The 14,342-nt window shown below is 39.7% G+C and overlaps 1 protein-coding gene across 1 annotated transcript in view; it reads left to right on the top strand.

Annotated features, from left to right (window-relative positions):
- Window positions 1-14,342, top strand: part of CD109 (CD109 molecule) — a 129,878-nt gene that overhangs the window by 96,696 nt on the left and 18,840 nt on the right. Inside the window, exons 24-28 of the mRNA XM_032864356.1 lie at window positions 4,290-4,371; window positions 6,896-7,124; window positions 10,562-10,727; window positions 12,281-12,471; window positions 12,934-13,089. Coding sequence (XP_032720247.1) covers window positions 4,290-4,371; window positions 6,896-7,124; window positions 10,562-10,727; window positions 12,281-12,471; window positions 12,934-13,089 — 824 coding nt within the window. The remainder of the gene's footprint in view (window positions 1-4,289; window positions 4,372-6,895; window positions 7,125-10,561; window positions 10,728-12,280; window positions 12,472-12,933; window positions 13,090-14,342) is intronic.

The raw sequence follows: 14,342 nt of genomic DNA, 5'->3' as shown, positions 1-14,342 counted from the left end.
AAAAGAAAACCTGTAAAATGAAAACTGTTTTTGATAAGGACTGGAAATGCTGTTAATTAGAGATTTAAACCCCTTGTTTTCCTTGAATATTTAAAAATGGAACCTGTGGCTCCATTTTTGAAGTGAGACTCTGACCGAGCCTTGTTGAAAACACATTATATTTATTTTCTGTTGAAATAAAAACAGGAGGGGCGCCTGGGTGGCTAAGTGGGTTAAGCCTCTGCCTTTGGCTCAGGTCTTGATCTCAGGTTTCTGGGATCGAGCCCCGCATTGGGCTCTCTGCTCAGCAGGGAGCCCACTTCCCCTCCTCTCTCTCTGCCTGTCTCTCTGCCTACTTGTGATCTCTGTCTGTCAAATAAATAAATAAATAAAATCTAAAAAAAAAAAAAAAGAAAAACAGGAAAAATAGGTTTCAGAATTTTTTTTTTTTTTGAAGATTTTTAAAAATTTATTTGGAGAATGAACCAGAGAGAGAAGGTGGGGTGGTGGTAGAGGGAGAAGGAGAAGCAGACTCCCATGCTGAGCAGCAAGCCTAACACAGGGCTCAGTACCAGGACCCTGAGATCATGACCTGAGACAAAGGCAGGTGCTTAACTGACTGAGCCACCTAGGTGCCCCTAGGTTTCAAAATTCTGATGCTGCTCTGGTAGTCACAAGAATGGTTAGAGGCAATAATGAAATTACTGAAAAACTAAAAAACTCAGGGAGGTAAGTTCTCGATCTCCATATTCCATATCATACAGAGTAAGGACGTTGATAATGATTAATTTTCTTTTAGTACAGAAACTATTTTTATCAGCTTTTTATCAGAGAAAGTGAGTGATGGGGTCAAAAGGAGCTGATTTTACTTCTTTTACTTATATGTAATTTTGACACTTGAGGTAAACCAAATCAAATTATGTTCAGGATTTTTTTCTATGTCTTTCTAGTCTTTCTATCAACAGTATTTTCTTTTCCTTTTTTATATATATCATAATATATATATTATATAAGATTTTATATATTTATTTCACAGACAGAGATCACAAGCAGGAAGAGAGAGAGGAGGTAGCCGGCTTCCTCCCAAGCAGAGAGCCTGATGTGAGGCTCAATCCCAGGACCCTGGGATCATGACCTGAGCCAAAGGCAGAGGCTTTAACCCACTGAGCCACCCAGGCGCCCCTATTGACAGTATTTTCATCTTTATTATGATAAATTGTAAATATTTTACATTCATGGCTACTCCAAAGAAAATTCATGACCCAGGAAGTGTGTAGCCTTTTTGGCCTTTTTTTTTTTTTTTTAAATTTTATTTATTTATTTGACAGAGATCACAAGTAGGCAGAGAGGCAGGCAGAGAGAGAGGAGGAAGCAGGCTCCCTGCTGAGCAGAGAGCCCGATGTGGGGCTCCATCCTAGGACCCTGGGACCATGACCTAAGCCAAAGGCAGAGGCTTTAACCCACTGAGCCACCCAGGCGCCCCAGCTTTTTTGGCCTTTTATAAACAACAGTTCATGGGTCATTATCCCAACAGTCTCTTGACTTCCTCTGTATTTTAATTTTCAGAAGTGTCTGTTAATTCCTATTATACTATTGCTTTCTAACTCAAGAGCTATTCATGAAACTATGATCTTCAGGCAATACTCTTATTTCCTCATAAACTTTTGGAGGAAAGCATCTTAATACCTTTTTCACCTATTATGAAAATTTCCAGCTGAGGTAACTACATTTGAATGTTGAATTGTGTTAACCGTAAACGTCACGAGTCAACAGTGTCTTTTACTGCTTGTGGAGTGGTTGAGTTGCAGGAGAAGCAGCTGAGGGTTAATGATGCTTGGCTGATTTAGGTGAGGAAGGCTGCTTCACAGGATATTCCTACTGGGAGACTCATGTAAGTTCCTTTCTCTATGTCCTGATTCTCTCCTTTATTTTGCCATGGGAGCAGAGCTGGAGGTTTGGAGTCTCTGTTTCATTTAAACCAGCTCAAGAAATGCACTCCACAACTGGAGATTGTCTGAGTCCTCCCCCTCCTCAGGGCTGGCTGCCCCTGGTAGAGGAATGGTGTTAATTGTTGATATTAATGGGGACTGTTGGAGGTCAGCCACCTGAGGGGTAATTTCCATAAGCAGTGATCTCATCTGCATGATCTCATCTCTCTGGTTTTACAATAACTCATACTTGGAACTGCAGTTGTTGACGTGATTTGGGGGCTTGGAAGCACATGATCCTCTCTTTAGAAGCTGGTCGTCCTTCTCATAGAGACATTTCCTGTAGTGATGGGGGTTCCTGAACACTTTCTTTCCTTCTTTCTCCTCTCCTTTCCTTTCCTTTCCACCCCTCTCTCTCTTCCCCTTCTCTATCAGATTGAGTTCACAGTTAAATTCTATCTGGTGGATTTAGTCCTGAGCCGGAAACTGAAGGAGAATGTCTTGGACTCTTTTGCTAATTTCCTTTGTAAACACTAGAAAGTTTTTCTGCTTCTCTGTGAACCCTGACTGCCTCTGAAAAAGGAAGAGATTATATACTGTTTTTTTTTTTTTCAGGGTTTATGAAAACTAAAACATGTTGAAATGATCTAGTCTTAGTAATGCCTATCATTTTTTTCTATTCTTCTTTGTTTTCTTTTTTGAATATGTAGGACATTAATATGCTTCCCAAAGACCAACTTACTCTTTTTGTGAATAACTTTGTGTGACCAACTTACTCTATTCTGTGAAGGGTTATATCTCCCTCTTGTACCCCTTCTCCCAATCCCTTGTGGGTAACTTCATTAGTTTCTAGTTTCTTTTCCTCTCTCTCTCTCTCTCTAGAAATTAACATATGCCTATATATTTTCTTATTTCCTCTTTTTCTTACACAAAAGGTAGTATATCATACATATTATTTTAGACTGCCTTTTTCACTTAAAAGTGCATGCAGGAAATCATGCTGTATAAGTTTAGAGGGACATCCTCATTTTTTTCACACTTGCATAGTCTCCACTGTGTTTATGCACTACAGTTTACTCAACCGGTTTCCAATCTGGGGACATTTAGGTACTTCCAGTACTTTTGCAATTACAAATAATGCTGCAGTGCATAATCTTATCATCTTCTGCATACATTTTTTTCTTAAATTGTTAGAGATACATCTTCAGGGTAGAATCCTTGAAGTTGGATTATTGGGTCAAAAGACATAGACATAGACAAAATTTAACAATTTTCCCATTCTGTTGCTGGCCTAAAAATAGCAAGTGTTTTTACTTTTTATTTTAGCCCAAAACTTTGATTTTGATACTCTAGATAGTATTTTTCTTAGGTAGCAAACAATTTTAGATGATTAAGCATGGAAACTATTGTAGTCAACACTACAAAGTTAAATAAAACTTGGCCTTTAGTTTGCTTACTTTTAATTATTTTATTTATTTACTTATTATTTATTTAGAGCATGAGTTGGGGGAGGGACATAGGGACAGAGAATCTTTTTTTAAAAAATATATATTTATTTATTTTTGCGAGAGGGAGAGAGAGAGAGAGAGAGAACACGAGCACGAGCAGTGGGGAGGTTCAGAGGGAGAAGCAGACTCCCTGCTGAGCAGGAATTCCGTTGCAGGACTTGATCTCAGGACCCTAAGATTATGGCCTGAGCAGAAGGCAGATGCTTAACCGACTGAGCCACCCAGGCACCCCCCCCTCTTTTTTTTGTGGTGCAAAAAGGTGATTTTATTAAAGCACAGTGATAGGACCATGGGTAGAAAGAGCTGCTGCAGGGAGAGAGAATCTTTTTTTTTTTTTTTTAAAGATTTTATTTATTTACTTGACAGAGATCAGAAGTAAGCAGACAGGGAGGCAGAGAGAGGGGGGGAAGCAGGCTCCCCTCTGAGCAGAGAACCCAACGCACGGGGCTTGATCCCAGGACCCTGAGATCATGACCTGAGCTGAAAGCAGAGGCTTAACCCACTGAGCCACCCAGGCGCCCCGGGAGAGAGAATCTTAACTCGCTCTCACAACCCTGAGATCATGACCTGAGCCAAAATCAAGAGACCAGTTTGCTTCCTTTTAAGTGGCTAGAATTGTTGTCTCTGTTTTGGTATTCTTCTGAATTTAGTTGGAGCTGTCACGGTTCTTATTTTACACATTCTTCTTGAAAAGTCTTGATAGTTTTACTCTCTCACAGCACTTAATATAGAAAATATTCAGTATCAGTTGCTGATTTGATATCTTCTTTCCCATTCTTTGTTTATGTTTCTGTAATTTGAAGTCATGATTTGAAACTTCCATTCATTTCAAGTTGTGATGACATCGATCATCTGTGCCCTTTTTGTCCTACAGGTTACCAGAGAGAACTTCTGTATCAGAGGGAAGACGGCTCTTTCAGTGCTTTTGGGAATGATGACCCTTCTGGGAGCACTTGGTAAGTGTGTTTTTGTTTTTGTTTAAAGATTTATTTATTTATTTGAGTGAGAGAGTGCCAGTGAGTCCGGGGAAGGGCATGGGGGAAACAGAGAGAAACTTTAGCAGACTTCTCGCTAAGCTTGGAGTCTGACTCAGGACTTGATCTCAAGACCCTGAGATCATGACCTGAGCTGAAACCAGGAGTCGGACATTTATGCAACTGAACCACCCAATGACCTGCACTTGGTTAGTGTTTTTTACTAATAGAACAAATCTTTCATGAGTGGGCTCTTATTCAGGCAAAATGGCCATGAAACTGACAGATGTGTCCCTAAGTATATGGGCTTATAGGTTGCTTTTCCTATAGCCTGTCTTTTTTTTTTTTTAAAGATTTTATTTATTTATTTGACAGACAGAGATCACAAGTAAGCAGAGAGGCAGGCAGAGAGAGAGGAAGGGAAGCAGGCTCCCTGCTGAGCAGAGAGCCCAATGCGGGGCTCGATCTCAGAAACCTGAGATCAAGACCTGAGCCAAAGGCAGAGGCTTTAACCCACTGAGCCACCCAGGCGCCCCTCCTATAGCCTGTCTTTAAGGGAGATTTTCCTTTTTAAATATGGTTTTAAAACACTAACAAGTAAAATGTTTTTATTTAGAAAAGATAAGCTATAAATCCTTTTTTTTGGGAAAAGTAATAAAAATACTTTATGATGATGGTGCAGTTGACAAGAAAAACTGGTTAGAAATACTGAGTGATTATGACATAGTTTTTTTTTGTTGTTATTTTATTTTGTATTTTATTTTATTTTATTTTTTTAGAGAGAGCACAAGTGCAGGGGTGGAGGGGCAGAGGGAGAGGGAGGAGAGTGAATCTTAAGCAGGCTCCGCGCCCAGTGTGCACGGACATTTAACTCACTGAACCACCCAGGCACCCCAACGTAGTTCTTTTCTTAGTCATACATGATCAATACAAATTTTGTATTAACACAGTCAACACAGGTTTCGTTAAGGTTATTTTTTGTGTAAAACAGTGATGGAATTAAGTAATAAGCATCCAGATTTCCTCCAGAATGGAATTTCTGTGCTGCTGATTTTGGATGATTATTTTCTCTCCTTGCACTATTGTCAGTTCTTCATTTCACCCAGAGGATTGACTAACTGTAGCAGTCAGGTTGGACAAGGCACGTGGTGGTAACAACCCCCTAATCTCAGTAGCTTAACAAGAGCTTTTCTTGCTCATGCTGCAAGTCCACTATTGGTCAGCAGGGGGCGCTGTAGTCCTTCCTCAGCCGACACCATTTCCCAGGACGCTTGGGGCTTATGAGAGTCTGGGAAGAGAAAGCTGGAGTATCCCTTGTTGGTAATTAGGTGCTTCAGCCTCGGTGCAACATTTCTCCTCACTGAATCATTGTCAGAGCTGGTCACATGGCCGTGCTTAACTTCAAAAGGGTGATAAAGTGAACTTCTCTGCATACTCAAAGTAAAAGAGGATCAGCTGTTACTGAATACTAGTAAATCTATCACACCTCAACAGTTCATAGGATGAGACATACCGGCTTCACTTCAAATTCTCTTTTGGCCTGTGTCAGGATATAGATCCATAAATAGAAAGGTTTCAGTGTTTTATTGCTTGATGATCTTTTCACCTAAATATTTATTGTTTTGTAGCAGGCATTGCCTAACGTTTTCTGTAAAGGCTCTGACAGTAAATGTTAGGCATTGCAGGCCACATAGAGTCTCTGTTGCATGTTATTTCCCCTCCCTGTCCTTCTGTCTTTCTGTCTTTCTTTCTTCCCTCCCCTCCCCTTCCCTCCCTTTCCTTTCCTTTTTCTTCTTCTTCCTTTCTCCTTCCTTCCTTCCTTCCTTCCTTTCTTCCTTCCTTCCTTCCTTCCTTCCTTCCTCTCTTCCCTTCCCTTCCCAAACCATTCTCAGGTGGAGGATAGTGGAAGGGACACACGTGTAAACAGACACTGGGCTGGATTTGGCACAAGGACCAGATTTGACCAAGACAGATTTGGTCTGCAAGCTGTAATTTTCTGACTCCTGTCCTGCCGGAGAGAAATTATCCGTTTTTTCTAGTTAAAAGTGCTACAGTTTGACTGTGAACTATATGTACTTCATCGATGGCTTTAGGGCTAAGCCAAGAATATAATGGGATCTTCCTTGGTAAATACCTAGAACACTCCAAAAATGATAACCTTGGACAATTTAATTCTTTTGGAGTATTGAATTCTCAACTTATAAAATAGTGAGGGGGGAGGCACATGGATTAGATGATTTCTAAATTCCTTTCCAAATCTGATATTTTGGAATTTGACCTGGAATTTCTTGGCCATCCTCAAGTGGGAACCATGTCTACCAGCTCGGCTGAGATGTTTATGTTGCCTCCTTGTTGCCTTTTGTCACTTTGTTCCTTCTTCCATGATTATCCTTTTTTGAATCTTGTGGTGGGGGAGAAATGTTACTGTTGGTGTTTTCTTGCTCAGTGTTATTTAGAGGACTTTATAAAGTGTATTTTATGCAGTTTTTCTCCTTTTTTCACCTAGGTTGTCAGCTTTTGTTTTAAGATGTTTCCTTGAAGCTGATCCTTACATAGATATTGATCAGAATGTGTTACACAGAACATATACTTGGCTCAAAGGACGTCAAAAATCCAATGGTGAATTTTGGGAGCCGGGAAGAGTGATCCACAGTGAGCTTCAAGGTGGCAATAAAAGTCCAGTAACGCTTACAGCTTATATTGTGACTTCTCTCCTGGGATATAAAAAGTATCAGGTATTTAATCTTTAATAAATGATGGATGGGAAATCACAAGGAAGGTACGTCTTGATGAGTCAAGAATGTGTCTGGAAACCAAAAGAGTTCTGCAGTTTTACATCATATTTGAAGTCTGAGTTTGGGTACCTTTTTGCTTTGCCTTCGTGGCCATATTCTAAAATCTGAGAATGAAAATATGAACCTGCTCTTTCAGAATAACTAAGAATGCTTTCTTGTATAAATGGCGTACTTGCTATTGATAAGATAAATCAATATGTATTTATCATTGGAAAGATTAGTTTCTTAGGGGACAGAAAATCCTCTAGAATTTGGGAACGTATCCTAGCACATTTAGGTTTTGAAGAATTTTTTTTTTAATTTCTAAAATATCATGGAGTGATGACAATGTCTGCTAATTTAGTACAAAAGTATACCCACACTCTAAAAATCATGTTAAAGGGGCGTGGATTCTGGATGAGAATGAGTATGCATGGAAATTATGTTAATGAACTTATTTTTGCTCCAGAGCTGTCTCAGTGATTGATGCCTTTACTGCTTTAATGGCAACAACATTTCACATGATCAAAAACAGCCATTCTTCATAGTAAGCTCCTACTGTTTCCCTAGTCCAGTATTAGACACATGGAAGATAAACTTTCCCCTAAGCTTAGAGGTTCAACACATGAGATCAGATATGAATAATATTTTTATCAAACTATATTTTGTGCTCACCTCTGAGTTCATGATATTCAGTGGTAGAAGCACTGGCAAATGGTCTTTTTATTTCTTATTTCTTCTAGGAAATGGTGCCTATTTACTCATAAAAACCGAAAAGCAGTGTTTTTTCTTTGTTTTTAAATCTTTCCTTTTAAAATCTTTTCTTTTCTTTCTTTTTATTTAAATCCCGGGTAGTTAACATACAGTGTGATGTTAGTTTCGGGTATATAACATAGTGATTCCACACTTCCATACATCACCCTGTGCTCATGATGACAAGTGTAGTCCTTAATCCCATCACCTGCTTCACCCATCCTCCTGCCCACCTCCCCTCTGGTGACCATCAGTTTGTTCTCTACACTTAAGAGTCTGCTAATGGTTTGCCTCTCTCTTTTTTTCTTCTTCGTTCATTTGTTTTATTACTTAGATTCCACATATGAGTGAAATCATATGGTATTTGTCTTTCTCTGACTGACTTGCTTCACTTAGCGTAATACTTTCTGGCTTCATTCATGTCACTGTAAATGGGAAGATTCCATTCTATTTTATGGCTGAGTAATATTCCATTGTGTACACGCATGCACGCGCACAAACACACACACACACATATCTTCTTTATCCCTTCATCCGTCGATGGACACTTGGGCTGCTTTCATGTCTTGGCTGTTGTAGACAGTGCTGCTATAAACATCGAGGTGCATGTATTCTTTTAAATTAGTACTTTTGTATTCTTAGTGCAATTGCTGGATTATACGGTAGGTCTGTTTTTAATATTCTGAGGAACCTGCATACTGTTTTCCACAGCTGTATCAGTTTGCATTTCCACCAACGGTGTGTGAGAGTTCCTCTTTCTCCACATCCTCACCAACACCTGTTGTTTCTTGTGTTGTTGATTTTAGCCGTTCTGACAGGTGTGAGGTGATAAATCATTGTAGTTTTGATCTGTTTTTCCTTGATAATCAGTGATATTTAGTTCATGTTTGTTGGCCATCTGTATGTCTTCTTTGGAACGAAGTCTATTGACGTCTTCTGCCCATTTTTTATAAAAGATTTATTTATATGAGGGAGAGAACATGTGAGCAAAGGAACGGACAGAAGGAGAGGGAAAAAAGCAGACTCCCTGCTGAGCACAGGCCCAGGTACAAGCTTGATCCCAAGACCCCAAGATCATGACATGGGCAGAGATCAAGAGCTGTATGCTCACCCAACCAAGCCATCCAGGCACCCCCCTCTACTTTTTTTTTCTTAAAGACTTTTTATTTTTAAGTAATCTCTACATCTAGGATGGAACTTGAACTCACAATCCTGAGATCAGGAGTGCATGTTCCATGACCAAGCCAGCCAGGTGCCCCTCTTCTGCCCATTTTTAATGGGATTATTTGGTTTTTGGGTGTGGAGTTGAATCAGTTCTTTATATATTTTGGATACTAATTCTTTATCAGGTATGTCATTTGCAAATATCTTCTCCCATTCTGTAGGTTGCCTTTTAGTTTTGTTGATTGTTTCTTTGGTGTGTGGAAGCTTTTTATTTTGATGTAGCTCCAGTAGTTTATTTTTGCTTTTGTTTCACTTGCCTCAGGAAACATATGTAGAAAGAAGTTGCTACGGCCGACGTCAAAGAGATTAATGCCTTTGTTCTCTTCTAGGATTTTTATGGTTTCTGGTCTCACATTTAGGTCTTTAATCAATTTTGAATTTATTTTTATGTATGGTCCACTTTCATTCTTTTGCATGTGGTTGTCCAGTTTTCCCAACAGCATTTGTCAAAGAGACTGTCTTTTTCTCATTGGATATTCTTTACTGCTTTGTGGAGATTAATTGACCATATTGTTATTGCTGGTTTATTTCTGGGATTTGTATTCTGTTCTGTTGATCTAGGTGTCTATTTTTGTACCAGTACCATACTGTTTTTTTTTTTTTTAAAGATTTTATTTATTTATTTGACAGAGAGAGAGATCACAAGCAGGCAGAGAGGCAGGCAGAGAGAGAGGAGGAAGCAGCCTCCCTGCTGAGCAGAGAGTCCGAGGCGGGGCTCGATCCCAGGACCCTGAGATCATGACCTGAGCTGAAGGCAGAGGCTTCAACCCACTGAGCCACCCAGGCGCCCCCAGTACCATACTGTTTTGATTACTACAGTTTTGTAATATAACTTGAAGCCTGGAATTGTGATGCCTCCAGCTTTGCTTTTGTTTTTCAAGATTGCGTTAGCTATTTGGGGTCTTTTGTGGTTCCATACAAATCTTCGGATTGCTTGTTCTAGCTCTGTGAAAAATGCTGTTGGTAGGGATTGTACTTTTGATAGGGATTGTACTAAATATGTAGATTGCTTTGGGTAGCAAGGACATTTTAACATTATTTGTTCTTTTACTCCATGTGAGCATGGAATGTCTTTCCACTTCTTTGTGTTTTCTTCAGTTTCCTTCATCAGTGTTTTATAGTTTTCAGAGTACATGGCTTTCATCTCTTTGGTTAGGTTTATTCCTAGGTATCTTCTTTTTGGTGCAATTATAAATAGGTATGATTCCTTCATTTTTATTTCAAATGCAGTATTATTTTCAAAATGAATAGCAAATCTTTAAATGTCAGTGATCATCCTTGATTCCCATTGCCCAGGACAAAGTCAGGTGCTTAAACAGACACTGAAATTATTTTTTGAATGAATGTTTGGAAATACTTTTTGTTTAAATGTGTGGTAATGGGTTACTTTGAATAGTAAAATATATGTTTTTTTTTTCAAGCCTAATATTGATGTGCAAGAGTCTATCAACTTTTTGGAGTCTGAATTTAATAGAGGAATTTCAGACAATTATACTTTAGCTCTTATAACTTATGCACTGTCATCCGTGGGGAGCCCTAAAGCCAAGGAAGCTTTGAATATGCTGACTTGGAGAGCAGAACAAGAAGGTAATGCATGGGGTTGCTTGAGATTGTTAGACTGCTGTGCATTATGAAATGTACAAAGTATGTGAGAAAGTTTTGTAAGCCAGATAGGAAGTTGATAACATTTACCTCTTCTGAATGGGATGATAAATGAAATGCAGATGAGATCAGATGAGTCTGACATGGCTGCTTCTGCTCTCCCTGTGTTTTCTAGACAATTTCAGGGCTTGTGTGTTTCCTTGTTTTAGATATGTTCTGCCCTGTGTCAGTTACCTTTTGAGCTCTTTGATACCATTTCTGGTTTGGTGGCCTTGAGTGGTCATTAGGACAAAAATCTGTAGAGAGACTTGGGTTCAAATTCTAGTGCTACTTGCTTTTCTGAGCTTCAGTTTTCCTAACTATAAAATGGGAATAACAACTAGCAAATGTTCAAAATTTGAACTAAAATGCTATTTAATAGAAATGCAAATGCTGAAAAATGCTGTTAGTGAGTTGGATGACTTTTTTTTTTTTTTTAAATGGGCTACAACAAGATAAAAAGTACAGGTGTTGCTACTTCCCGGATGACCTCTATGGTTGGGATCCAGGTGTGTGTGTGTGTGTGTGTGTGTGTGTCTGTGTGTCTGTGTGCACGTGTACACACACGTGTGAGAGAAACACGGGTAGACAGAGATGGGGATGAGTGGGGAGAAATAAGTAATGTCCACTGATTTGAAGCCTTGTTAATTCAAGAAAGGATAAATGTTGAAAATGCTTAGAGATTTTTTAAGACTGTAAAAAACATTGTATTGTTATTAGCAGTAATTTAGATTGCATTCTTACTATCTTTACTGCCTTTTGCAGTGCTGGGCACTAGATTGTTACGGGGAGACTGTAGGCCTTGACATTTCTTCTCTGCTTGTTTAAGTGGTAGTTATTATTCCACCTGAGTGTGATCATCTAAAGAATAATATTTGAGCGGGGGGAGGGGGTGCCCAGTAAGATGTTCCTCTGAGGGTAAGTGGAATATCTCTAGGAAGATTGTTGAGTTGGCCAGGGTCCTTCATTTTTTCTTTTTTCCTTCGGGGCTTGGATTTTGAACTTATAACACCAAATTTCAGATAATGAAAAAAGGGAGAGGTTTCCGGAAACATTAGAGCTGGTTAATGGCAGATTCCCAGAACAGGATTCTTTCTAATGTGTCCTAAAATATTTTTAGGATGGCCTGGTCGGAAAAGTTATGTACATTATCTTCTGGAGTATAGTATGTTTTTCTTTTATTTATAGCTGTTTAGTTTTGAGCCAAACATGTGGAATTTCCCTTGGGAAATTATTTTCATCAAAATATCCTCAAATACAAGGAAATGGATGAAAATTTATAAGTTGCATTAGTTTAGAAAGTGACCTATAAGTCCATGTTTACATATGTGTCTGTGTTTGTGAATACACATATATTTGCGTGGCATAAATATATTCATATTTGGAAAAAATATATATATATGTTGTAAAGTAGGACTTGGACCAGTGTAGGAATATTTAATGGTATAAAATAAAATTTTTGCTCCATTGGTCAGACTATTACTATTTGTCTCTTGCAGGAGACATGCAATTCTGGGTGTCATCAGAGCCTAAACTTTCTGAATCCTGGCAGCCACGTTCCCTGGATATTGAGGTTGCGGCCTACGCACTGCTCTCACACTTCCTGCAGTATCAGGTGTCTGAGGGAATCCCAATTATGAGGTGGCTCAGCAGCCAAAGAAATAGCTTGGGAGGTTTTGCATCTACCCAGGTGAGTGATGATAGTGTTTCATTTTTTAAACTAAATGCAGTTTAAATATAAATGTAATTTTTTAAAGGAAGTAGGTGGTTGCTTTCTTTGTGACTTCATAAAATTGGCAATTTAAAAATTTAGTACTGTAAGTCAAAGGTCTAAGTTACTAATTTTCATCTTTTTCTCATCACGGATGTAAACATCATCTGTGCTATGTATGTGGGACAAAGTAGTTCCCCATGTATCTGGGCCATCTTTCGTGCGTAGTAACTGATGGAGCAGATTCAGTGTCAGTCAGCAGATTCTTTCCAAGCCTCTCCTGTACTGTATGTCAGGGACCTTCAGAAATGAATAAAGGAGAACTCCACTCCCAAGGAGGGTGGATGACTACATAGCAGGTGTCCTAATTACCCACTTTAAAGACTCTTTGGTGACACTGATATATGCTTGTATGCACACATGTTTTTCTTTCTTCAATAGGACACCGTTGTGGCCTTGAAGGCCCTATCTGAATTTGCAGCCCTAATGAACACAGACAGGACCAACATCCAAGTGACTGTGATGGGGCCCAGTTCACCAAGTCCTGTAAAGTTTCGGATTGACACACAGAACCGCTTTCTCCTCCAGACGTCAGAGGTGTGGACGAGGGGGTGGTTATTTACAATTATGTGCAGATGATTCCTTATGCTGGAATGTTGTTTTATTTCCATTCTGTTAACTTCAACAGAAACTTGTTCCTAGGACCCTGTAAAGAGACTGGGAGGAAGGAGTGCCCTTCTTTGGTTGAATTTGCTGAGCTGGGGAAGAGGGGAGGAGGGGGATGGGAACTTTGGAAAGATTTGGAAAAGGAGAAAATACGGGCTCTATCATATTGGGAAAGGAGTGAACACCTGCTGAGTTCCTGTGCTTTGCAGGCAGTGTGCCAGATTTCTTCACATGTACTATTGCATTTGCTTCTCAAACCAACACTAAGAAAATATTTCATCTCTACCATGCACATGATAAAACTGAGGCTGAGGGAGGTTAAGTAACTTGCTCAAGACCATATTGCTAGAAATAGCAGGGCTAGGATATGAACCTGTGTTTCAGACTGTGTTCTTTCCAGCTGTACCACATGGCATCTTAGGGGAATTGATAGAATTAGGACCAAATTCTTACTTTAAAATGGAATAAAGGCATATCATACACCCACTTTATTCCTGCGGTTAACCTTGTGGGAAGCTGAGAGTAATGGATGAGAGTGATAACTTCAGGGCTGGAAACTGAGGAAGAGAGCTGGTGGCAAAAGAAAAGAGTAGTGTGACTCCTAGTCCCTGATCATGTGCCTCTGTGTTCATAGGAAGGCCAACAGATTAGTCAGATTAGGCACTAAGGGAGATGGAGGAGTGAGAGTACTTTTGTTTCTTTTTCTTTTCTTTTTCTTTTTTTTTTTTTTAAGATTTTATTTGTTTATTTGACAGACAGAAATCACAAGTAGGCAGAGAGGCAGGCAGAGGGAGGGGGAAGCAAGCTCCCTGCTGAGCAGAGAGCCCAATGTGAGGCTCAGTCCCAGGATCCTGAGATCATGACCTGAGCCAAAGGCAGAAGTTTTAACCCCCTGAGCCACCCAGGCGCCCCAGGACTTTTGTTTCTTGTCTCTCTCGCTTCTGCACCTCTAGGAGGGCAGCCCTATCTCCTCTCTCAAAGGCAGAGGTAAGGGTGCGTGGAGAGTGGGCCCTTCCTCTGCCTTCACCTCTCTTACCTGGTTGGTTTTTGACATGCGAAGCTGTGTGAAATTCGTAGAGCTTTTCACAGATGGCTTACACTCCTAGCGAGGGGTGACACTGATATCCTGTGCTAGCTAGAAAGACATAGGTATGGAAGATTAGTCTTACTCACTTTTCCCCCAT

This window comes from Lontra canadensis, unplaced genomic scaffold (assembly GCF_010015895.1).
Source record: "Lontra canadensis isolate GAN:19392208 unplaced genomic scaffold, GSC_riverotter_1.0 scaffold27, whole genome shotgun sequence".
Classification (NCBI taxonomy): domain Eukaryota; kingdom Metazoa; phylum Chordata; class Mammalia; order Carnivora; family Mustelidae; genus Lontra; species Lontra canadensis.
This window is presented reverse-complemented; position numbering and strand designations above follow the sequence as displayed.